We start from the raw sequence: 26,399 nt of genomic DNA, 5'->3' as shown, positions 1-26,399 counted from the left end.
TTATACATGCTTTTTGTTTTTAAGTCGGAGTAAAATTAAAATTTGGTGACAGCATTGACAGTTAAGATTTAACCCAACATCACACATTTGAATGATGTCACAAATAATGTCACATACCTGATTTGAAATAAGTAACAGAGTGTCACAGTTCAAATAAATTACGCAATTCAGATAAATAACAAGGTTCAGATAACCTTCAATAACAGAACTTGGATTTAAAAAAATATTAAAAAGTGGATAATATACCATATATTTGCTGAAGAAAATCAGATATTTTCAACAGTATCTTGAATTTACCTGTCAGTTATAGCTCAAAATATAATTGATGATCATCAAAAGCACAGGTGCTTGGCATATTGCCAGGTCTGAAAACAATATGTGCCCCCTAAACTCCTCTTCAGCCCCTGGTGTTAAATTGATCCAGTCACATGAAAATGTCCTTCAAAAATCATATAACAACATTGTCATAACTTACTTACAATTGTTTTGTTCTGTATGAATATTGGATCAACTGTGTCTGGACTGTTAAAACTATTCATTTAATACTTGCGGCTTGAAGACGGGTTTTTAGAGGGTGTGCGAATATTTTTGAACTTGAAAGTACATATTTTGGACTGATGATATTTTGTTCTACTGGAAATAATGTATAACAACATGAAACATTTAGGTAATTAGAGAAAGGCAGGAAGAATTTTCCAAGCAGCATGATGGTAAAATCACAATGCAGGAATTGTTAGATGAACAAGACTTTGGTAGTTTTCTCGGGAAAAGAAGGAGGCTTGCTTTCCTCGACATGTTGTTGTGTGCCACCACAGATACACAGAAACTGTCATTCCTTGATATCAGAGAGGAAGTGGACACCTTTATGTTTGAGGTTTGTAAATCTAGATTTCTCAAAAACAGAAATTGTCCTTACACTTAGTTCCTTGGGTAGAGGACATACAGGTGTGAATTCAGAGGCTGAAGGTTAAGTCCCTGGGTGAAGGTATGCACCATCTCTCATATATGCAGGGAAGTCAGGAAAGGAATGGGGCGTTACTGCAATTGTAGAATGTAACCAAGGACCTCAATTATATACATGTTTTACCCTGAAATTTTGCCTTTACTGTAATAAATTGGACCAACATTCAGTATATTTTTTAGTCCCCTACTGGTTGAAAACCAGTTTCGGGGACTATAGGAATGCGCTTTTCCGTCATTCCGTCCGTCCATCCGCAATTTCTTGTCCGGTCCATAACTCTGTCATCCATGAAGGGATTTTAATATTACTTGGCACGAATGTTCCCCATGATGAGACGACGTGTCATGCGCAAGACCCGGACCCCTAACTCAAAGGTCAATGTCACAATTGGAGGTCAAAGGTCAACAGGGCTTTTCTCCTGTTCAGTCCATAACTCTCCCATCCATGAAGGGATTTTAATATTACTTGGCACAAATATACCTCATAATAAGACGATGTGTCATGCCCAACTTTCAGACCCCTAGCTCAAAGGTCAAGGTCACACTTAGCAGTCAAATGTTAGCATGGCATGAACAGGGTTTGCTTCGTGTCCGGTCCATAACCCTGCCATTCATGAAGGGATTTTAATATCACTTGGCACAAATGTTCCCATGAGGAGACGACGTGTCATGCGCAAGACCCGGACCCCTAGCTCAAAGGTCAAGGTCACAATTGGAGGTCAAAGGTCAAGAGGGCTTTTCTCCTGTCCCGTCCATAACTCTCCCATCCATGAAGGGATTTTAATATTACTTGGCACAACTGTACCTCATAATAAGACGATGTGTCATGCCCAACTTTCAGACACCTAGCTCAAAGGTCAAGGTCACACTTAGCAGTCTAATGTTAACATGGCATGAACAGGGTCTGCTTCGTGTCCGGTCCATAACTCTGTCATTCATTAAAGGATTTTAATATCACTTGGCACAAATGTTCCCCATGAGGAGACGACTTGTCATGTGCAAGACCCAGACCCCTAACTCAAAGGTCAAGGTCACAATTGGAGGTCAAATGTCAACAGGGCTTTTTTCCTGTCCGGTCCATAACTCTGTCATCCATGAAGAGATTTTAATATTACTTGGCACAAATGTTCCCCATGATGAGATGACGTGTCATGCGCAACACATAGAACCCTGGCTTAAAGGTCAAGGTCACACTTTGAGATCAAAGGTCAATAGGATTTTTTACCTGTCTGGTCTATAACTTTGTCATGCAAGGCAGGATTTAAATATCAGTTGGCACAAATATTTCCCTGGATGAGACAACATGTCATGCGCAAAACCCGAGCCCGAAGTCTAAGGTCAAGGTCACAGAGGCCAAAGGTCAGATACAAAAATGACTATGTCTGGAGCATTTCTTCTTCATGCATGGAGGGATTTTGATGAAACTTGGCACAAATGTTCACCACTATGAGATGGATTGTTGTGCGCAAGGACCAGGTCTCTAGGTTTAAGGTCAAGGTCATACTTAGAGGTCAAAGGTTAATTTAAGAATGACTTTGTCAAGAGCATTTCTTCTCCATGCATGGAGAGATTTTGATGTAACTTGGCACAGATGTTCATTGCCATGAGGCACCCTTTTTTAAGAATTACCTCCCTTTGTTGTTACTATAAATAGATTATATTGTTACTTTTTTTATTACTGGCCGTAGGGAAAAATCGAGACCACTTTTCTGTGGTACGACATGCATGTTACTAGTGTTATTTCTAGAGCTCAAAAAGGGCAGGGTGCTGCCAAAAAGGGGCAGGGTGCTGTCCGAAAGGGGCAGGGTGCAATTTTAGATGTGAAAGTTATCATAGCAGTAGTTGCATTTCTAGATGTCTATAGTTAATATGTATTCCATTTTTCTTTATTGCACACTTAAAAGAAATGTCACAGATTAAAGTGCTAAATCTTCCCAAAACTAGTAACAAAGTTTACAAAGGCTTTTTACTTACTTTATAGTTTAGGTTAAACCATTCAAGCCTTTCTCTTAAAAATGTCACCAAGAATGTCAACTTATTCATATGAATGTGAAATAGTGGAGGGCCTTAATATAAGCTTAATCTTGAAACCAAGATCATGTTGTAAACAACATAGTTAAAGGCCTGTTTCAGGTCACATTGTAAACTGATAATTATCAAAAGTCCTAATGTATTTATCAGGTCTTTCATCAAGACTCGTGAACGGACATTCTAAACTTTCTTTTCCTTTCGATAATCATTAAAACGTGTGCATTTTCTAGTTTAAGTTACAGTAGAATCAAACTGCATTGATATATACTTGTTATACTAAACGACGGTCTAATTTAAATTTTGCCCAAAGAAATCTAGGGCACTTTTCACGTGCTCGGTAATCAGCTGGCCGCTTACACACGCTTTTTTGACATTTCACAGGATCCATACTTTTTATCAATTTGTTTTAACACTTCATTGATTCTCATTACCTGTGTGCACTCGCCGTGACGTAATTTACTGATCAAAAAATCGTCAAGGCATGTCAACAGGGAATTTGGCGGGATTTAGCATAAGATCAAAGGCAACAGGGCACATTTTACGGGCAGCGTGGCAGCAGTAAAAAAGGGCAGGGCGGGGCGGCCCGCTGCATCGCTCTAGAAATAACACTATGTTACATTGAATTTTTAGATGTATTTTGACCTATCTCTACCTGGTAAAGAGTTTTATGTAGACTTGTAATATATTTTTTCTAATAGATTTTCTTTTTTTTTTTTTTATTGATTTCCCTTTGTTGTTACTATAGATAACTTATATGATAACTTTTTCATAATTTGCCAAAATAAATACATATGAAAGCAACTATAGGTTTTTCATGTATGCAAATTTTAATCCAAGTGTTGTTATAACATATTGTATATATTGTACAATATTGTTTATACATCATTGACATATATCAATTCATTATGTTATACTGCAGTAGAAACAATAAGGTGCCTTCCAGTAGGGGACTTTGTATTGCATAGCAATACTTCATTCACTTGTTTACATTAAATTATGTTAATCAACTGATTACACAATCATAATGCAGTGAACACACTTTATTATGTGTAGTCAGTTTCTATTAACAAAGATGTAGTTGCTCTATGTAACATTTTGCATTATATTTGTGTTCAGGGTCATGACACTACAGCCATGGCATCAAATTGGGCTGTGCACCTGATAGGGAGTGACCCTGAGGTTCAGAAGAAAGTACATGATGAATTAGATGGTATATTTGGTAAGAAAGTTGATATGTATGTGTTTTTGTGTTTAATATATGTACCACCTTTAGTCATTACCCAGCATGGAACACTGGTTATGATAACCATTCTAGTGGAGAATAAAATTCAGGTCACTGGTCCAACCTGCTGACTACTGTGCCACAGACTTCCAGAATAATACATGGTTAAAGCAATTTCTTATGTAAAGATAAATTAAAGTACTTAGCAATTTGAAGCTAACAGAGTTGGCTTTTCAGCATGTATGTGTCTGTATTATTCCACCTCATCTTGAGTGATATTAACTTCAATAGAAGGGGCCTCCGTGGCTGAATGGTTAAGGTCGCTAACTTCAAATCACTTGCCCCTCACCGATGTAGGTTCGAGCCTCACTCGGGGTGTTAAATTCTTCATGTGAGGAAGCCATCTAGCAGGCTTACGGAAGGTCAGTGGTTCTACCCAGATGCCCGCTTGTGATGAAATAATGCACAGAGGGTCACCTGGGGTTTTCCTCCACCAGCGTAGCTGGAAAGTCGCCATATGACCTATGATATTGTGTCGGTGCAACATTAAACCCAATAAAAACAAACATTTCAATAGATAGAAACGGACATATTTGCTATATATTGCAGGTACAAGTGACAGGGATGTAACAATGGATGACCTAAAAGAAATGAAATACCTTGAATGCTGTATGAAGGTCAGTTTCTTTTCTACAACTTCTGTCGGAGTCCATTTTAAATTAGTTTAGTTTAAACTTTTTATTTCAGAAATACATGAAACATTCACAAAACACTAGTTATGGAATTGAAAAGAAAGCTTTGTTAGCTTATGGTTGTCCTCTCATTTGTAATTACCTCTTTAGCTGTAAAATTATTAGTATTCCTCCATGACTAATTTTTAGCTCATCTGATTTTTTGAAAAAAAATGATGAGTTATTGTCATCACTTGGTCGGCGTCGGCGTCAGCGTTGCCTGGTTAAGTTTTATGTTTAGGTCTGCTTTTCTCCTAAACTATGAAAGGTATTGCTTTGAAACTTGCAACACTTGTTCACCATCAATAGTGGACACTGTACAGTAAGAAACATTACTCCATCCTACTTTTTTGAAATAATGCATGGAGGGGCACCTGGGGCCTTCCACCACCATCAAAGCTGGAAAGTCGGTACAGTTACAAAACTTATAGGATGATTGCCTGTACATGTAGTTAGTAGATGACCTGTAGTCTGTTAAGAGAAAGTAAATCAAAGATGAAGGTCACAATTTTCTTAACACTGAAAATTTTTTCTGACCAGTTGCTTTGGTCTAGGATTGTCATGCAACATGGGATGATTGCCTGTGGTTAGAAGATGACAGCTGGGCTTTTAGAGTCTGTAGGTCAAAGGTCAGAATAACCTTGAGACTAAAAATGGTTTCTGACCAATATATGATGAATGCTTGGACTGTCTGAGTTCACAGAATAATTCCCAGCAGTCAAAAGATGACCTATTGTCAAAGGGGAGGAGTAGGGGCGTGGGGTAAGTAGGTCAGAGTCCAAGGGCACAGAGACGAGAGTAAAATTGGTTTTTGAACAATAGCTGTAGAATGCTTGAATCTTTTTCCATCAGACTTCATAGCATGATTGTCTATGATCAATATATAACCTTTGTTGAGTTTTTTAGCTTGACTATATGAAGTATATGGAGAGTCATCCTACTCACCCTGGCGTCAGCGTCTTTCCGCGTCCCCACCTTGATTAAAAAATTTTACATTTTCTCTTTTTATACACCAGTCTCTGTAAGAACGGGGCACATTATGTGAACACCCGTGGCGGGCGGGTGGACGGGCGGGCGTTCAGCGTCCAAAGCATGTCTGCTCTCTAAGTCAAACAGTTTTCATCAAATCTTCACCAAACTTGCTGACAATGTTTTTGGGCATAATATCTCGGCCAGATTTGATAAACTCCCAAATCGTCCTAGGCACTCTTTGATTGTGGCCCTTGAATTACTCAAAAAACTGTGAATATAGCCTTGTCAGCTTTCTAAGTCAAACAGTTTTCATCTGATCTTCACCAAACTTTGCTTACAATGTTTGTGGGCATAATATCTTGGCCAAGTTTGATAACCACCCAAATCGCCCAGAGCACTCTTGGGTTATGGCCCTTGAATTACTAATATTTGCAAAATTAGCCTTGTCCATTCAAACAGTTTTGGTCTGATTGTCAATTTCATCCCACTTGGAACCTCACGAATACCTTGATTCCTTGTTACTCTTTTTATACGCCTGTCTCTGAAAGAGCGGGGCATATTATGTGAACACCCGTGGCGGGCAGGCAGGCAGCATCCAAAAGCATGTCTGCTCTCTGAATCAAACAGTTTTCATCCGATCTTCACCAAACTTGATGACAATGTTTGTTGGCATAATATCTCGGCCAAATTCGATAACCAGCAAAATCACCCCAGGCACTCTTGGGTTATGGCCCTTGAATTACTCAAAAAACTGCAAATTTAGCATTGTCCGCTCTCTAAAATGAACAGTTTTCATCTGATTTTCCCCAAACTTGCAGATAATGTTGGTGGGCATAATTTCTCGGCCAGATTAGATAACCAGCCAAGTCGCCTCAGGCACTCTTGGATTATAGCCCTTGAATTACTTGAAGTCTGCAAATTTAGCCTTGTCCTCTCTCTAAGTCAAACAGTTTTCATTCGATCTTCACCAAACTTGCGGACAATGTTTGTGGGCATAATATCTCAGCCAAGTTTGATAACCAGCCAAATCACCCAAGGCACTCTTGGATTATGGCCCTTGAATTAGGCCAAGTTCGATGACGGGCATATTTTGTGACAGTCAGGCACTCTTATTTCTCCTTATCTCTGTAATTACTTGATGGATTTGTTTCAGACTTAAAATTATTATTCCTTATTATCACCCACATCATATGGCACAAGGGTCATACCTCTCACACCAATATTTCATGAATCATCCCCCCCACCACCTTTTTACTTAGAATTTCAGGTTAAAGTTTTGGTACACTTTCACTCTCTCAGTTATTACTATATGGATTTAATTTAAATTTAAAGTAGTTGTTCCACTTCATCACCACATTATGTGACACAAAGTTCATAACTCTGGCATTAATGTTTCATAAGTTATGCCCCCTTTTTACTTATAATTTAAGGTTAAAGTTTTGGTGCACTTTCACTCTGTCTCTGTTGTTACTAAATGGCTTTGATTCAAACTTAAAGCAATTGTTTGACATTATCACCCACATCATATGGCACAAGGGCCATAACTCTCACACCAAAATTTCATGAATTATCCCCCCTTTTTACTTAGAATTCAGGTTAAACTTTTGGTACACTTTCACTCTCTCAGTTATTACTGTATGGATTTAGTTAAAATTTAAAGTAGTTGTTCCACTTCATCACCCACATCATATGACACAAGGTCCATAACTCTGGCACCAATTTTTCATGAATTATGCCCCCTTTTTACTTGAAATTTCAGATTAAAGTTTTGATGCACTTTCACTCTATCTCAGTTATATCAAAATGGACAAAATGGATTTTATTGAAACTTAGAGTAATTGTTCCACATCATCACCCACATTATATGACACAAAGTTCATAACTCTGGCACAAATGTTTCATAAGTTATGCCCCCTTTTTACTTATAATTTCAGGTTAAAGTTCTGGTGCACTTTCACTCTGTCTCTGTTGTTACTAAATGGCTTTGATTCAAACTTAAAAAAACAATTGTTCGACATTATCATTCCCATCATATGGCTTAAGGTCCATAACTCTTGCACCAATTTTTCATGAATTATGCCCCCTTTTACTTAGAATTTAAGGTTAATTTTGATGCATTTTCACTATGTCTCAGTTACTACTAAATTGGTATGATTCAAACTTAAGATAGTTGTTCCACATCATCACCCACATCATATTACACAAGGTGCATCACTCTTGCTTTACCAATATTTCATGAATTATGCCCCCTTTTTGCTTAGAATCATATTTATTTAATGTTTTGATACACTTTATCTTTATCTCCCTTATCATTTAATACTTTTGACACAGATTCAAGCTATTGTCTAATATCTTCATTCACATTTGAGTCATTAAACACTCCAGTGACAGCTCCAGCCTCTTCAGATGTGCCCAGTTTCACTATCTAACATTATAATAGTCGAGCGTGCTGTCTCCTGTGACAGCTCTTGTTGTCAATTGTCGTATGTCAAGGTCCCATCACACTTCTTTTAATAAAGTCTTAGAATTTAAAGTCAGTAATTAACTAGAATATTGGCAGTAACCAATATTGTTTGGCCTTGAATTTGTCAGATGTGAGATTTAGGTAGGCGGCCCATAGTGACAATTGAAATGGACATTTTTCATGCTAAGACATTTCCTTGTATACTAGTTCCTGATTCTTTGATTTTAAATAAAGCTCACATGTGACTGAATTTGAACCTATGACCACCTGTATGAACAGCCACTTGCCTAATGCAGTCAGTCAGCTAAATTCTCAAATTGACATTTTGTTCTAATTTCAACTTGTCCTAACCAGCTACCTGTAATATTTAGTGGCCAGACTGTGCCACTCTCTTGACTGGCTGCTTCATACAGGTTTGACAGTAAATAGATAGATAGATAGATAGATAGATAGATAGATAGATTGATAGATTTATTTCTGCACAACATACAATGGTTTACAAACATATATAATAAAATAAAGGCATTACTAAAATAGAATGAATGTAAGTTTCAGTTGAGAAAAAAAAATTAAACCATGACATGCTTTCAATACCAAGGATGACAAAATAAAGCACTAGTGCTTATATCCATTGAGGTCTTTATAGTATTGGTGGCATGACATAGAGAGGCAAACTTAAAAGACACTGTGATAAAACTTTGATAACATCACATGACACAATTAATTTGCATATCACAGGTGAACTTTGAAATGTAATTATCACAGCTACAGTAATTGAATTCAATTTGTAGTGACAAAAATCTAGTGGACAAATTTAACAAACAAAAAATGCTAAGAAAACATTATCTAAAGGAAATAGCTAATTATCATAGCTGGTCCATTACCTTTATAGAAAAGGCATTTTCTCATTGAATTTGAAATGTTATCAGAAATTTGTGTACTACAATTTGGTACATGAAATTACATAATATAATTCACTGTGACTATTTCAGGAAACATTAAGACTATTCCCATCTGTGCCAGTGTTTGGACGTAGCCTTACAGAAGATACAAACATTGGTAAGATATAATTTATAGGCATTTATTTAAGCTTGATTGGAAGAAAGCAGTCACTCGTGTGTCAGTTTCCTAAAAGAAACTGGTGCTGGTGTTGCATCCATGACTTTTCGTCAAAAGACATTTGGTCGAAAAGACATTAGACAGAAAGGACAATTAGTCGAGTGTACAATTGGTCTCGTAGGACATTATGTCGAGTGTATATTTAACCGAATTTTCGTCAGATTTAACTCACCCACTTTGCCGATTGTAAGAAAAGGTATTGTATTCAGTAGCCTTAGTACAAGATCAAGGATTCAATAGATTGGACTGTTACACTTTTATACAGGGGTCTTCATCTCAATATGTTCAGCCTGAAAATGTTCCCAGAAACTCCCAAATGGGGGTTTTTCTACCCCAGAATGGTACTTTGCACCCCCAGTTTTGGAGACAGCTGTTATATATCTCTTAGTGAGGGGCTGCAAAAGTGCAAGAAAATTTCAATTTTCACCCCCAACTTTAGATGCCAGTGGGAACACAGCCCGATCAAAAAGTAGACTCAACCTCAAAACTTGATTCATCATCAAATATTTATTCATCATTACTCAACTCTAACCGAACAGTACACAATATACTGATAAATAATCACATGTTACATTACAACATGATGATAGCGGCACTTGAAATTCCATTTAAATGACTTAGTCATTGTCTATAGACACCATGAAATTGCAAAGGAATGAACATAATTCGTCTAATATTCTTTCTAATCAAAAGGACCAAAACATCACTTTAGGGAATCAACAACAAGCAACACCTTTAGGCATTTACTGATCGTTTAATTTGAGTAATTACTACTGTTTGCAGATCAAATTGCCCTTTCGCCTTTTCTTAAATTGATAGACTTTTACCTTTACGTCACAAAAGCAGCAATGCTGAAGCTATTTTTGGATCTCGTCTATACAGGTAACTCCGCCTTTCCGATACGAGTAAAATACACTGAATGAACTTTTTTACATAAAATTTTGCCACAATGCACATTACATTTAGATAGCATGAATGTGAAAAAAGACACCCTCTTATACATTACAGGCCTTTTCTGCCTAAATTTCAGTACCTTTTGCTGCAGACTTTTCTTTTAAATAATGTATCTCGTGTTTAGTTTTCACAATAATTATAAAACGCGACTGACTCGAGTTGTTGGATTCGCTCATCATTGATTTGAAGGGCGTAAGTTAGATTCCCGGAACTGACCATGCCTCTTTAGTTAAAAAAGTCATCAATTTCTTATGAAATATGTGAGTCTTAGTCTAACTAATTTTACGCGATCCTAGGGAACAGTTACAAGTCATTTCCTCCACTCAAAAGAAATTGTCATTTAGACTAATCAAAAGGGGGATTCAATTTCTCATTAATTTATGTAAAAATTATCATAATTCCCCTTAACACGATTAACATTATACATATGTGCAAGGGATAAAACAAATAACTTTACATGACGGTGTACTGTGATTTATCCTCAGTTACTTTGGTCCTTTTAGAGTGACTGTCGAAAATATAAAACAAACTAAAAGTCGAATTATTTTGACTTATGTGAGTCCATAACTGGTTCTTTCCGTGAACGAAGACATCCGAAAACAAGGCTTATCAACGACCTGTATGTAAATAACTGATTGATAAGAAATATTGTTTAAACGACTTCAAATAAATAGTAGATAAATTCAAATACAAGTAAACCCCACCAAAAAATAAAATTAAAAAAAAGATAGATTTGCGACAGTTAAGCTACGGAAGACTGCAAAAGTTTGAATATCAAATAAATCAGTTTTTATGGACATGACAATTAGATCTACAAGTGTTCCGCAGCTTGAAGGTTCAATGTTACCTTTCTATAAAACTTTGTATACCTTGCGTGGTTGGAAATTTCGTGGATAATAATTTTCATAACAAACAAAAAACGCTGTGTTCATTTGAACGTAGTTGAAATATTCTATAATCTACTTTTAAAGCAACATATCTAATATCACCTTATTGCACTTTACAATGTATGCAAGTACGGCGATACTTCAAACATAGTCAGAGCGCGCGCTTTGTGTGACGTCAAGATAAAGAAAAAAGTTTCACGACAAGGTGAATGAATAATTTATTGTGGATGAGGCGGGGTTAACCTGTCAGGATTACCCCAAAAATAGCTTCAGCTTCACCGTTTTTGTGACGTAAACGTGCAACTCTTATCGATTTCAAAAACATTGAAGGGGCAATTTGATCTGCAAACAGCAGTATCAATAATTTATTTTCAACCAGGTGTCGTGGCCTATTAATTTTATCGACTAATTGCAGGATTCTGCATAATGTCCATTAGGCATAATGTCTTTTCGTCCATTTGTCTGTTCGACCAAATGTGTTCCACGAAATGTCGTGCACCCGCTGGTGTCATATGAGAAGTACAAAAGCATATCTCCAGCAACATTAATAACGACAACCTCCTGGCTGAGAGGTAAATGCCTTAACCACTAGACCACTTAACCTCTCTGACTGGTTTGGCTAAGATATTTAAATCTAAATAACTGACTTTTACTCATACGACACCTATGACTGAGCCTACTTATTTGTCCCTGACTATTGTGTTGTCAGAGGATACTTATAGTTTGCTGTCTGTCCGTCCGTCTGTTTGTCCTCAAATAAAGTGGGATCCTGTAAAAAAGTTAAAAGTAAAAGAAATGTTTTTAGGAAACTTGAGAAGCTAAAAATAGCAGATTGTTCCCAGTATTCACACATTTTCAATGAAATAAATGCTTCAGCTTGTCCTAACCAAGTGCTTTTATGTTATACAATGAATTGTAACTTTTTAGTAGCCCCTGGTAACAAATATTAACATGCACCAATTGACAAAATATTAGATTTTTAGCTCGACTATTCGAAGAATAGTCTAGCTATTCTACTCACCCTGGCGTCGGCGTCACACCTTGGTTAAGTTTTTGCATGCAAGTACATACAGCTATCATTTAAAGGCATATAGCTTTGAAACTTATTTATTCTTTTTCTATGTCAATTACCAACCTCACTGGATCAAGTTCCATAACTCTAACATGTATTTTGAGCAAATTATGCCCCCTTTTGGACTTAGAAAATTCTGGTTAAAGTTTTACATGCAAGTTACTATCTCCAAAACTAATGCAGATATTGAATTGAAACTTCACATGTGTCTTCGGGGTTATAAAACTAGTTGATAGCACCAAGTCCCATAACTCTGACCTTCATTTTGGCCAAATTATGCCCCCTTTTGGACTTAGAAAATTCTGGTTAAAGTTTTGCGTGCAAGTACATACAGCTATTACTAAAATGCATATAGATTTGAAACTTATTTTTAGCTCACCTGTCACAAAGTGACAAGGTGAGCTTTTGTGATCGCGCAGCGTCCTTCGTCCGTCCGTCTGTGCGGGCGTCAGTCCGTAAACGTTTGCTTGTGACCACTCTAGAGGTCACATTTTTCATGGAATCTTTATGAGAGTTGGTCAGAATGTTCATCTTGATGATATCTAGGTCAAGTTCAAAACTGGGTCACGTGCTGTCAAAAACTAGGTCAGTAGGTCTAAAAATAGAAAAACCTTGTGACCTCTCTAGAGGCCATACATTTCACAAGATCTTCATGAAAATTGGTCAGAATGTTCACCTTGATGATATCTAGGTCAAGTTCGAAACTGGGTCACGTGCCGTCAAAAACTAGGTCAGTAGGTCTAAAAATAGAAAAACCTTGTGACCTCTCTAGAGCCCATATATTTCAAAAGATCTAAATGAAAATTGGTTAGAACGTTCACCTTGATGATATCTAGGTCAAGTTTGAAACTGGGTCACGTGCCACCAAAAACTAGATCAGTAGGTCAAATAATAGAAAAACCTTGTGACCTCTCTAAAGGCCATATTTTTCATGGGATCTGTATGAAAGTTGGTCTGAATGTTCATCTTGATGATATCTAGGTTAAGTTCAAAACTGGGTCACGTGCCATCAAAAACTAGGTCAGTAGGTCAAATAATAGAAAAACCTTGCGACCTCTCTAAAGGCCATATTTTTCAAGGGATCTGTATGAAAGTTGGTCTGAGTGTTCATCTTGATGATATCTAGGTCAAGTTCGAAACTGGGTCACGTGCCATCAAAAACTAGGTCAGTAGGTCTAAAAATAGAAAAACCTTGTGACCTCTCTAGAGGCCATATATTTCAAAAGATCTAAATGAAAATTGGTTAGAACGTTCACCTTGATGATATCTAGGTCATGTTTGAAACTGGGTCACGTGCCACCAAAAACTAGGTCAGTAGGTCAAATAATAGAAAAACCTTGTGACCTCTCTAAAGGCCATATTTTTCATGGGATCTGTATGAAAGTTGGTCAGAATGTTCATCTTGATGATATCTAGGTCAAGTTCAAAACTGGGTCACGTGCCATCAAAAACTAGGTCAGTAGGTCAAATAATAGAAAAACCTTGCGACCTCTCTAAAGGCCATATTTTTCAAGGGATCTGTATGAAAGTTGGTCTGAGTGTTCATCTTGATGATATCTAGGTAAATTTCGAAACTGGGTCACGTGCGGTCATAAACTAGGTCAGTAGGTTTAAAAATAGAAAAACCTTGTGACCTCTCTAGACGCCATATATTTCATGAGATCTTTATGAAAATTGGTCAGAATGTTCACCTTGATGATATCTAGGTCAAGTTCGAAAGTGGGTCACGTGCCTTTAAAAGCTAGGTCAGTAGGTCAAAGAAAAACCTTGTGACCTCTCTAGAGGCCATATTTTTCATGAGATCTTCATGAAAATTAGTGAGAATGTTCACCTTGATGATATCTAGGTCAAATTCAAAACAGGGTCATGTACCTTTGAAAACTAGGTCAATAGGTCAAATAGTAGAAAAACCTTGTGACCTCTCTAGAGACCATATTTTTCAATGGATCTTCATGAAAATTGGTCAGAATTTTTATCTTGATAATATCTAGGTCAAGTTCAAAACTGGGTCAATTGAGCTCAAAAACTAGGTCACTATGTCAAATAATAGGAAAAAACGACGTCATACTCAAAACTGGGTCATGTGGGAAGAGGTGAGCGATTCAGGACCATCATGGTCCTCTTGTTTCTTTTTCTAGATCAATTACCTACCCCACTGGGTCAAGTCCCATAACTCTGACATGTATTTTGGCCAAATTATGCCCCTTTTTTGGACTTAGAAAATTCTGGTTAAAGTTTTGCATGCAAGTACATACAGCTATTACTAAAAGGCATATAGATTTGAAACTTATTTATTCTTTTTCTAGGTCAATTACCAACCGCACTGGGTCAAGTTCCATAACTCTTAACATGTATTTTGAGCAAATTATGCCCCCTTTTGGACTTAGAAAATTCTGGTTGAAGTTTTACATGCAAGTTACTATCTCCAAAACTAATGCAGATATTGAATTGAAACTTAACATGTTTCTTCGGGGTTATAAAACTAGTTGATAGCATCAAGTCCCATAACTCTGATATGCATTTTGGTCAAATTATGTCCCCTTTCAAACTTAAAACTCTTTTGATATTTAACATGTTGGGTAATAATTTCCTGCTTCTGTGACAATATTTCGAATAGTCGAGCTTGGCTGTCTTACGGACAGCTCTTGTTCATTATAACGCTATGTACTTATGAACTGGAAGTAATTACCATGTTTATAGAAAAACAGTAAGGTTGCATGGTGCTTAACATCTAGCCTCGTTTTCAAATTTAGCAGTGCATACAAACAAGTTCTAAAAAGCATTAGGAAATTTTGACGTGTTCAAAAAAACACCGAATGTCATAAGCAATTGCCAATTTTAGGCAATAATTAAGTCCACATATCTAAAGCTATTCCTAATGCATTGAATTAAAAAAATTTCTTTATTCCCCAAAATTGAAATCGAAAATAACTGTTATGAACGTAAAAAAACTGAACTTGGTTCTGGGTTGTCATATTTGACTTTATACCTGTATTAAAAAATTGCTCTTCACATTAATTGATTTTAATAGGTTTGATGTGTTTTTAGGAAGCTCTGCCTACAATTTTGGTTTAGGGCCTACACCAACCTGACCTTTAAGACAATGTCTTGTTCTAATTCTGTCCATACAAAATTATTTGGAATAAATATATTTAAACTAAAACTCATGCGCCAGGCCTTCATGGGTTGGTGGAGATTATGTGTTTTACAAACATGTCATGTTTTTAAGAATATTCAGGTCCTTTAATTTAGTTTCATTTAAAAAAAGTGGTTGCTACTAGAGCAGTTGACAATATGTCAGTATGACTTGAAAATTTAATTATAATTTATTATGTTCTTGTTCCCAAATGTAGGTGGTGTTACAATACCAAAAGGAACAAGTACATTGATTGTACCTGCAGCCATTCACAGAATAAAGTCTATTTACCCAGACCCTGAGAAGTTTGATCCTGACAGATTCCTACCAGAAAATTCTGTATCCAGACATCCATTTGCTTATATACCATTCTCTGCTGGTGCCAGAAACTGTATAGGTAAGGTAGAAACTGTATAGGTAAGATAGAAACTGTATACGGTAGAACCTGTTTAGGTAAGGTAGAACCTGTATAGGTAAAGGTAGGATAGAAACTGTATAGGTAAGATAGAAACTGTATAAGGTAGAACTTGTATAGGTAAGGTAGAACCTGTATAGGTAAGGTAGAAACTGTATATTAGGTAAGGTAGAAACTGTATAGGTAAGGTAGTTGTAAGGTAGAAACTGTAGGGTAGAAAATGTGTAGGTAAGGTAAGTCCTTTTTACATAGAAACTTGGTAAGTATATTAAAGTAAGGTAGAAACTGTACAAGTAAGACAGAAACAGCAAAGTAAAAACTGTAAGATAGAAACTGTATAAGTAAGACAGAAACAGCATGGTAAAAACAAAAAAAGGCTTGTCTATTTAACATTAAAATCAGCCTGCCCACTTAGCTCAGTAGGTAAGAGCGTCAGAATTTGAAGTTGACAGAATCCAGGAACACTGGTTAGGTCAACTGTCCGCCGTTACATGACTGAAATACTGTTGAAAAACAGCGTTAAACCCAAAACAAACAAACAAATTTAACATTAAAAAGGAGAAAATACAGGACTTCCAGTATAAAGACAGCCTGCTTGATACTTCTGTTAACAACACCTATGAAGAGCAAACCACTCTACAAAGACAGGTATTTTCAAAACTATCAAATGGTACAAATAATAGTCCTGTTTCAGTTAAGGTAGTTCTGCACATTTAAACATCAATATTGTTCAACAATGCAGAATATTTTATGCTCCCCAAAGGTGAAGTACATAGTCTTCGCTCATCTGTTCAACCATGTGTCTGTCCATCCCACTTGACCAGAGTATTTCTCAGCATCTACTGGCAGGAATTTAGGGAAACTTTATAGGAAATGAGCATAGTTATTATCTTTTTGTTATGGTCAGATAATTTTTTGCTGAGTTACTGTCCTTTGATTTTTCAACATAAGTAAAATATATTATTTCATACCTGAAATTATTTTCCATCGAGTTTCAATGGACTGTGATTATGCAATATCTTTCCATATTGACGTGGAACGCTTTCATATTGGACATGGAATGTTTTCTTAATGTTGTAATGGAAAGAATCTTGTGACGTCCATGGCGTCCACATGCACGTTGCAACAACAAGTTGACGTCATTTTCACTGAAAATATCAATGCGCATCAGTTTGATTTGTTTATACCATTTTCGGAGAAATTGTTTTCGTATTTTTGCTGTCTTTCGTTACAGAATGATAATTTAGACATAAATTAATTATTTGATAGTGGGTATGTAATAAGAAGGTTATCGGCTTTGTATGTGGATCCTTGTTCAGAGTATTCCTCAATACTGTATAGTGGGTTAGTTCTGCCGGTTTTTATTTCTGCTAAATTTGCGGGTCAAGGCTGTCATGCAGGAACAGATTCCACATATTTAAACTATCAGCAGAAATTTTTGACGCAGAAAGTTTGATATTTTGCTTAAGGTTTAGAATTCTGCTTTGAGAAACAAAAATCAAACAACACCAAATCATAGAAAGAAAGAGTTGTTTAACATGAAAAATTAACAGCATGTAAAATGTGCATATTACTTTAAGAAACAAGTGTCAGTATACTGGTATAAACATTGAATTTTGGAAAAGTGCGGACAGTTAAACACCTTTAAATACTCACCATTTTCAAAGAACTGTTAAACATGTTCATTTTGATGCATTTGCAATAGTGTGCAAGTGGTGAAATTTCGCATAACAAAGTGGAACACAGTTTTCAGCAATTCTTAGTCTTTATTTCTTTACAAATGGCATTCATTTTCAAAGTTTTTATTCATTTTTAGCTTACCTGTCACAAAGTGACAAGGTGAGCTTTTGTGATCGTGCGGCGTGCGTTCGTAAACTTTTGCTTGTGACCACTCTAGAAGTCACAAATTTCATGGGATCTTTATGAAAGTTGGTCAGAATGTTCATGTTGATGATATCAAAGTCAAGTTCGAAACTGGGTTATGTGCGGTCCAAAACTAGGTCAGCAAGTCTAAAAATAGAAAATCCTTTTGACCTCCCTAGAGGCCATATTTTTCAATGGATCTTCATGAAAATTGGTCAGAATGTTCATCTTGATGATATCTAGGCCAAGTACGAAACTGGGTCACATGTGGTCCAAAACTAGGTCAGTAGATCAAATAATAGGAAAACCTTGTGACCTCTATAGAGGCAATATTTATCATGGGATCTGTATGAATATTGGTCTGAATATTCATCTTGATGATATCTAGGCTAAGTACGAAACTGGGTCATGTGCAGTCCAAAACTAGGTCAGTAGATCAAATAATAGGAAAACCTTGTGATCTCTCTAGAGGCGATATTTGTGATGGGATCTGTATGAAAATTGGTCTGAATATTCATCTTGATGATATCTAGGTCAAGTTCGAAACTGGGTCACTTGCCTTCAAAAACTAGGTCAGTAGGGCAAATAATAGAAAAACCTTGTGACCTTTCTAGAGGCCATACTTTTCAATGGATCTTCATGAAAATTTGTCAGAATGTTTACCTTGATGATATCTAGGTCAAGTTTGAAACTGGGTCACATGCCTTCAAAAACTAGGTCATTAGGTCAAATAATAGAAAAACCTTGTGACCTCTCTAAAGGCGATATTTATCATGGGATCTATATGAAAGTTGGTCTGAATATTCATCTTGATGATATCTAGGTCAAGTTCGAAACTGGATCAACTGCGGTCAAAAACAAGGTCAGTAGGTCTAAAAATAGAAAAACCTTGTGACCTCCCTAGAGGCTATTTTTTTTCAATGGATCTTCATGAAAATTGGTCAGAATATTAACCTTGATGATATCTAGGTCAAGTTTGAAACTGGGTCACGTGCGATCAAAAACTATGTCAGTAGGTCTAAAAATAGAAAAACCTTATGACCTCTCTAGTGTCCATACTTTTCAATGGATCTTCATGAAAATTGGTCAGAATGTTCACTTTGATGATATCTAGTTCAATTTTGAAATTGGTCAGGTCTACATCGTCCGTGTGTCTGTGCGTAAACTTTTGCTTGTGACCACTCTAGTTTAAGATTGAAATTTGGATGACATGTACAATTTTGCATACCAATCTTTAAACTGTCTTTCAGTGACCGTAAATGTGACCTACTGATCTACTTTCTAATATTTTAGCATCAGTTTGCCATTTGAAACATGCGGTTCAATATACTTGGGTGAGCGATTCAGGGCCATCATGACCCTCTTGTTGTGTTTTTACAGTATGTCTGCCAATGTTATATGAAATTTATCTTGCATTGTCTGGTTTCAGGCCAGAAGTTTGCCACCATGGAAATGAAGGTTATTTTATCCAGCATTTTTCGTAACTTCTCAGTGAAGAGCATGCAGAAGAGGGAAGAGTTGTGTCCCCTTGCTGAGCTGATTTTGAGACCAGGAGAGGGCATAAAGGTCATTCTGACACAGAGAAGGAAAGAAACAGATGTATAAAAAAATGTGGGCAGTTTCAAACTGTACCATCTATTGAGACAGATTTGAAAAGAATGTTATTGATGAAAGAAACTTTTCCAGAACTGAAATATTCTGCAGAGCATTTGTATTTTTAATTGCCAATTCTAACATGATCCGCATTAATTGCTCTATATACATCTAGCAGACAGCCTATATATTAAATTATTATTCTTGTATAAAATATGATTGTCTGATATATTTTACCCCCTACAACTACAACAAAGATATTCTACTCCTGTTCCATTATATATGAAATATTTCAGTGCCAAATTGTAGCAATAAGATACACTTCAAAATCATAATTATGATAAGGAGTTATACTGGCTAATGTGCAGGGCAGTAAACAGCTTTTGTTCTCTAGGAGCAAATTTGCTCAGTTATGATTTAGCAGTGACATCATAAAAGTATGCGATAGATCATAACACTGGATCAAATGACAAGAATTTTGCCTTTGATAATTCTGTTAATAAATAGTTTGTGAGCTATTCGATTTCTAGTTTATAGATACTTCTCAAAATTCTTTAAAAAACAAACAAATATCAAAAAAATCCTTTGGTGATGCAACACTTTCTAACAATGGGCGTAAAATGTAAAAGTGTATGTGTCAAATGACATATTGAGCTGAAAATGTAGGACTGTAAAATGAAAATTATTTGCATTGTAAGAATCAAAATAATAAACATTTTCTGATACTTCTACAAGTAAATAAGATATGCCATGGGCAATCATTTGGATACTAATAATTGAATCACTAGTGCTATTATTTCTTAATTAAATCATTACTGTGGTAGTAGCTTCAGAGGCGATTATCTTATATATAAGGACAAATAATTGCAAAATTCAGACTTATGTAATCATACAGCATACCATCAATGCTAGAAAGCCATGGATAAAATGTTGAAACGTTAAGCACTGTATATATGATATAAATTGCAAAACTGAAAGTCACCTCTCAGGTCTGTTTTATACTTGTATCAATGTCCTTGGGCTTTTCATACAGTTAACATTATTGATCAGTTTGTTAAGATGTTTGATCCTGTACCAACTGGATTTTAGTTGCTACTTATTTTCTTGTTTTTAGTGTAATTGTGGTACATGAGAAGTTACGGATACCTTTTCACACTTGTATTAAATAAATTTTTGCGTGCACAATCTGATTATTACATTTAATGATTGATTTTGCTAAAAAAATGGCATTTTTCATAGGTTTTTGCTTGATTATATGTTTTAATTGCCTGTTATATGTTTGTTTTCTATCCATTATATAGTGACTTGAATTTAGAGACCACATTTGGAAACCAATGAATGGTCTTTATTCTCAGATGGTTTTATTTAAAAAGTTAAAGAACATAGCAAATTTTAACATTAAGCTATTGTTCCCCCAAAGGTATTTAACCTTACCCTGCTAAATTTCTAAAATGGAATGATCCATCATTAAATTTGGACAGTACCATCAACTGTTAAAAGGGGTGCTTACCAAAAAATACTGACTGAATTGCAAACAGTGCAGATCATGATCAGACTGCACAGATATGCATGTTAATGACGATCTACACAGGTCGCTAAAGCAGAATTAGTTGTGTCCAGCATGGTAAGGGTTAAGTGACAAGTTACATATAAATTCACATTTCCATTTTATTATATTACTAATGAAGTGGTATGAGGAGGCATATGCTTATTTTAACACAATCTCTAGTAAATGTTTGCTTCTACAGCTAAATCTAAGTTAAATCTATAGAAAGATCCTTTGGATGCATAGAAAGCAGCCAAGCAAAATTGACTGCAGACAAAGCCAGGCCTGTTCATTAGAGTTGCCATACAACACTCTTCATACCCGCCTTGCATGTCTTGCCAAAGTCTAATCATCCGGACATTTTAGATAAATTGAGTTCCAAAGTTGGCTCACATTCTGTATTTCTGTTTTGTTGTGTGAATACAAAGACGTAGTTTGTTGCTTTGTGGTTACCAGACTAAGATGTTATTAATGACATGCAAAATCATTACAGTATGAAAATTTACAAATTCATAAAGTTTCCTCAGGAATAAAACTATACGTAGTATTTATTTCATATGTTTTATGTCCTTTTATTTTGAGTTCAGAATGCCAGTAAATACATATATCAGCATTAAATGAAATTCAAGACTTGTAAAATAACTATTTGTCAATTCACCACCGTCAAAGTCATATTCTGTTTTTCAGAGTACCAGTAATTCTTGCTTTAAAAAAAAATAACATTTTCACTTTGTTTTTAAATTTCAATAGTGCATGTATATGATTTTAGAGGTTAAGATACTTTACTGTCCAAATGAAAACGTATGATAAGCTTTACACACAGATAAAATTGTGCACAGTCCTTTCAATGTAACTGATAACCTATAGCAAGAGAGTTACACTGGTACTGTTTCCAGCAGTACAAGTCCAGACTGGTAATTGGGTAGGTAATTCTGACACCTGCCATGGGCTCAAAGGAAAATAAGTTAGTCCATCCATTCCAGGAGGAGACTTTCGTTGACATGCCTGATTTAAAACTTGATTGATAGCTACCTATCATACTTATAACAACAGTTTGTATCAGAAAGGTTAATTTGCAAAGCTATATTTGAGAAAAATACTTTTGTAGCAAATATATTTTGAAAAGTTATCTGGCTTTGTTTAGTTTTCCAGATTTTTTCAGTCTCAAAATAATAGTTACTTTATTTAGCCACAGTGGCAGTTACAACTGTTTTATTTCTTTATAAAAAAAGATTATGTTTACTATATGCAAAATATGTGCTGAAATTCCATTTGAAGAAAAAAAAATGTTGTTTTATAGCTTTCCTTCAGTAATAAACCCATGACAAGAATTTTCTTTGAGATTTATTTTTAAATATTGTTGTTTTCTCTTGTTGTGAAAATTTTAGTTTTCTAAATGTTTTTAGCCCACCATCATCAGATGGTGGGCTATTAAAATCACTCTGCGTCCGTCATTCCGTCCGTCCGTCCGTTAACAATTTCTCGTTATCGCATCTCCTCAGAAACTACTGGGGGGATTTTGACCAAACTTTGTCAGAATGATGTATTGGTACCCTAGTTGTGTCCCCCAGAAAATCAGACTGGTTCAACAATTTATGAGTGAGTTATGGCCCTTTGTTTATTTCTATAATTTACATAGATTTATATAGGGAAAAACTTTGAAAACCTTCTTGTCCAAAACCACAGAGCCTAGGGCTTTGATATTTGGTATGAAGCATTATCTAGTGGTCCTCTACCAAGATGATTCAAATTATTTCTCTGGGGTCAAATATGGCCCCGCCCTGGGGGTCACATGGTTTATATAGACTTGTATAGGGAAAAACTTTGAAAAACCTCCTGTCCAAAACTACAGGGCCTAGGGCTTTGATATTTTGTATGTGACATCATCTAGTGGTCTTCAACTAAGATTATTCAAATTATACTCCTAGGGTCAAATATGGCCCCGCCTTTGGGGTCATATGGTTTACATAGACTTATATAGGGAAAAACTTTGAAAATCTTCTTGTCCAAACCACAAAGCCTAGGGCTTTGATACTTGTAATGTAGCATCATCTAGTGGTTCTCTACCAAGTTTGTTCGAATTATCCCCCTAGGGTCAAATATGGCCCCGCCCCGGGGGTCACATGGTTCATATAGACTTATACAGGGAAAAGCTTTTAAAATCTTCTTGTCAATAACTACAACATTCAAATTTGGACATGTATATTTTTGAGTGGCAAGATGAACCTTGACATGAGTTGACCTTGATTTTGACCTAGTGACCTACTTTCACATTTCTGTAGCTACAGCCTTCAAATTTGGACCACATGCATAGTTGTGTGCACTTGAAAAAACTTTGACCTTGATTTTGACCTAGTGACCTACTTTCACATTTTTGAAGGTACAGGTATCAAATTTGGACCATATGCATAGTTCCGTGTTTCAAAATGAAATTTGACATTGATTTTGACCTACTGACCTACTTTCACATTTTTGAAGGTACAGGTATCAAATTTGGACCACATGCATAGTTTTGTGTTCCGAAATGAAATTTGACCTTGATTTTGACCCAGTGACCTACTTTCTCATTTCTCAAGCTACAGCCTTCAAATTTGGACCACATACAGGGTTTTATGTACCGAAACAAACTTTGACCTTTACATTGACCTAGTGACCTACTTTCACATTTTTGAAGGTACAAGCTTCAAATTTGGACCACATGCATAGTTCTGTATTCTGAAATAAAATTTGACCTTGATTTTGACCTAGTGACCTACTTTCACATTTCTCAAGCTACAGCCTTCAAATTCCGACCACATGCATAGTTTTGTGTACCGAAATGAACTTTGACCTTAAGATTGACCTAGTGACCTACTTTCACATTTCTGTAGCTACAGGCTTCAAATTTAGACCACATGCATAGGATTGTGTACCGAAACAAACTTTGACCTTGACATTGACCTAGTGACCTACTTTCACATTTTTGAAGGTACAGGCTTCAGATTTGGACCACATGCATAGATTTGTGTTCTGAAGTGAAATTTGACCCTTGATTTTGACCTAGTGACCTACTTACACATTTCTCAAGCTAAGCCTTCAAATTTGGACCACTTGCATAGTTTTGTGTACCAAATTAAACTTTGACCTTAAGATTGATCTAGTGACCTACTTTCACATTTCTCAAGCTACAGCTTTCGAATTTGGACCACATGCACAGTGTTGTGTACGTAAATGAAATTTGACCTTGAGCTAGTCAGTAAGTCTTGAAATTTGGAACACTCCAAAATGGCACATTGGTGGGCGCCAAGATCACTGTGATCTCTTGTTGTTTCCTTGAATAATTAATGATAGCACAATTGTTTGCTTTAAATATGTATAGAAATAATACATTAGGCATATCTGAGAGCAGAAGTTATTTCATTTATTTAAAGCTCATTATAAAAACATAAATATTTTAGCGGGAATACAACACTATTTATAATGTATAGAATGGTAATTTACCATTTACAACCTTCAGAGGTACTATTAAATGGATATTAAAATACACAGCATTAATGTCACATTCCAAACAAGGTGCTATTTCTTTGCAACATCAGCAGTATTATCTAGTCCACTTAAATAATTTCTAGTTGTGTTATCTTATAGCTCAGGTTGTATTTAGGTAGTTGTTGTTTTTGGCATTGCTATAATCCTCCATGTACATGTATACAACTATTTGACGTTATTCAGCGCAATTGTAAACACACAAATAATACCATTTCATATCATGATTTTTTTTTTAGTAATTGTGCTAGAGTTTTTGATTGTTTTGTTTTTTGAAGTATGTATTAAACCAGTACCTTGTGTAACAGTTTTCTGTTTTTGTATGATAAATACTTACTAAATAGTATCAAGTGTTTTCTAGCAACCTTGACTGGCTGGGGAAAATACTGGTATTATGTTTTGAATCAGTCTGTTACAATTTTCTTTTTATGTCAAAGAAATATAGTTTGTCAAAGCTTTAATCCTGCTCATCATTGATTTTCCTCTTTATGTCAACCAAAGGGACATAAGGCTTTCACAGAGACCCCACTATAGCCTGCCTCACGCTTGTCAGTACTAGGACCCATTTATAGTTATTTTCCACAGAACAGTATTCTACACGTTCTCCTTTTTCCTGTGTAGACCCTGAAGCCCAAGGTTACGTTATAAAACTTGAGTTTGGAGACCAGTCTCCACTCCCAAGCATTTGATTAGTTGTTTCTGACCAGTGACTGGGCAACATTCTGAGACGGGTTTCAAAACTAAGTTTTATAAATGTGGACCCTGGTTTTTCATTGATACAAAATATGTGAATGATCTACTGTCATCTGCTTTTCAATAGCTCACCAGAGCACAAAGTCTTAAGGTGAGTCATTTTGATCACACTGTGTTCTTCATTGTCAACATTTACTCAGTTAACACTCCAGATATTTTGACCCAGCAGTATTTTAATAGTTGGACTCGTAACCGAGTTAGTCAAAAAGGTAACAAAGACAAATCAATAGAAAAACCTTGTAAAGAATTTAAAGAACACTTTTTGCTTGGTCTACATAAAACCTGGTCAGAATGTGTCGATGAAATACGAAGTTTGATACTGGGTCTTATGTAAAAATAACTGGCACTGGATCAGGCCAGATAAAAACCTTTCTATCACTCTAGAGGTTACGGGACATTTAGGATGAAAAATTAGATTGTTAGAATCAACACCCTAGAAGTCACAATGTTTACCTGATCTATGGATATGTAATCGTATTGTTTGGGTTGCTGTGGGTCACAGAAAAAGGAAAGTGAGCAATACATCACTCTCATTTCTTCAGAAAATGGGTTGAAACTGTTCCTTGATGAAGTTCCAAATTGGACTCGCCATTGGGCATGGAAGCATCTTCACGTGCATCTTGTTTTATAAAGTGTCAAACAACTGGCTTAAAAGTAGGACTCGTGGCCGAGTGGTTAAGGTCGCTGACTTCAAATCACTTGCCCCTCATCGATGTGTGTTCGAGCCTAATTTGGGGCGTTGAATTCTTCATGTGAGGAAGCAATCCAGCTGGCTTACGGAAGGTCGGTGGTTTTACTCAGATGCCCGCTCGTGATGAAAAACAATGCATAGGGGGGCACCTGGGGTTTTCCTCCACCATCAAAGCTGGAAAGTCGCCATATGACCTATAATTGTGTCGGTGCGACGTTAAACCCAACACAATAAAATGAAATAAAAGTAGGACTCAAAGTAAGTTACAGTTAGGACTTTAGACTATGTTTTGAAGACTTCCGCTCGCCTCTAAGGGGAGCAGAGCTCAACATTTTCACATGTTACAATTACTAAAAAAATAATTACACATTATGCAATTCCATGAAAATAGCTTAAAATTAAATTAAAAAATAGTTAAAATAACAGATTGTCCTAAACGAGAAAACAATAGGCAGAAATAAACAAATT

General features: G+C 36.0%; 1 protein-coding gene across 1 annotated transcript in view; it reads left to right on the top strand.

The window, feature by feature from the left end:
• The window catches only part of LOC123563759 (cytochrome P450 4V2-like), a 59,241-nt gene extending 34,449 nt beyond the window's left edge, over positions 1-24,792 (top strand). Inside the window, exons 7-12 of the mRNA XM_045356767.2 lie at positions 668-874; positions 4,108-4,210; positions 4,823-4,890; positions 9,373-9,439; positions 15,766-15,945; positions 19,256-24,792. Coding sequence (XP_045212702.1) covers positions 668-874; positions 4,108-4,210; positions 4,823-4,890; positions 9,373-9,439; positions 15,766-15,945; positions 19,256-19,431 — 801 coding nt within the window. The 3' untranslated portion in view covers positions 19,432-24,792. The remainder of the gene's footprint in view (positions 1-667; positions 875-4,107; positions 4,211-4,822; positions 4,891-9,372; positions 9,440-15,765; positions 15,946-19,255) is intronic.
• The last annotated feature ends 1,607 nt before the right edge of the window (positions 24,793-26,399 follow it).

This window comes from Mercenaria mercenaria, chromosome 2, assembly GCF_021730395.1.
Source record: "Mercenaria mercenaria strain notata chromosome 2, MADL_Memer_1, whole genome shotgun sequence".
In the NCBI taxonomy this organism is placed as follows: Eukaryota; Metazoa; Mollusca; class Bivalvia; order Venerida; family Veneridae; genus Mercenaria; species Mercenaria mercenaria.
The sequence above is the reverse complement of the archived record's forward strand: the minus strand, read 5'-3'. Positions and strand labels throughout refer to the sequence as shown.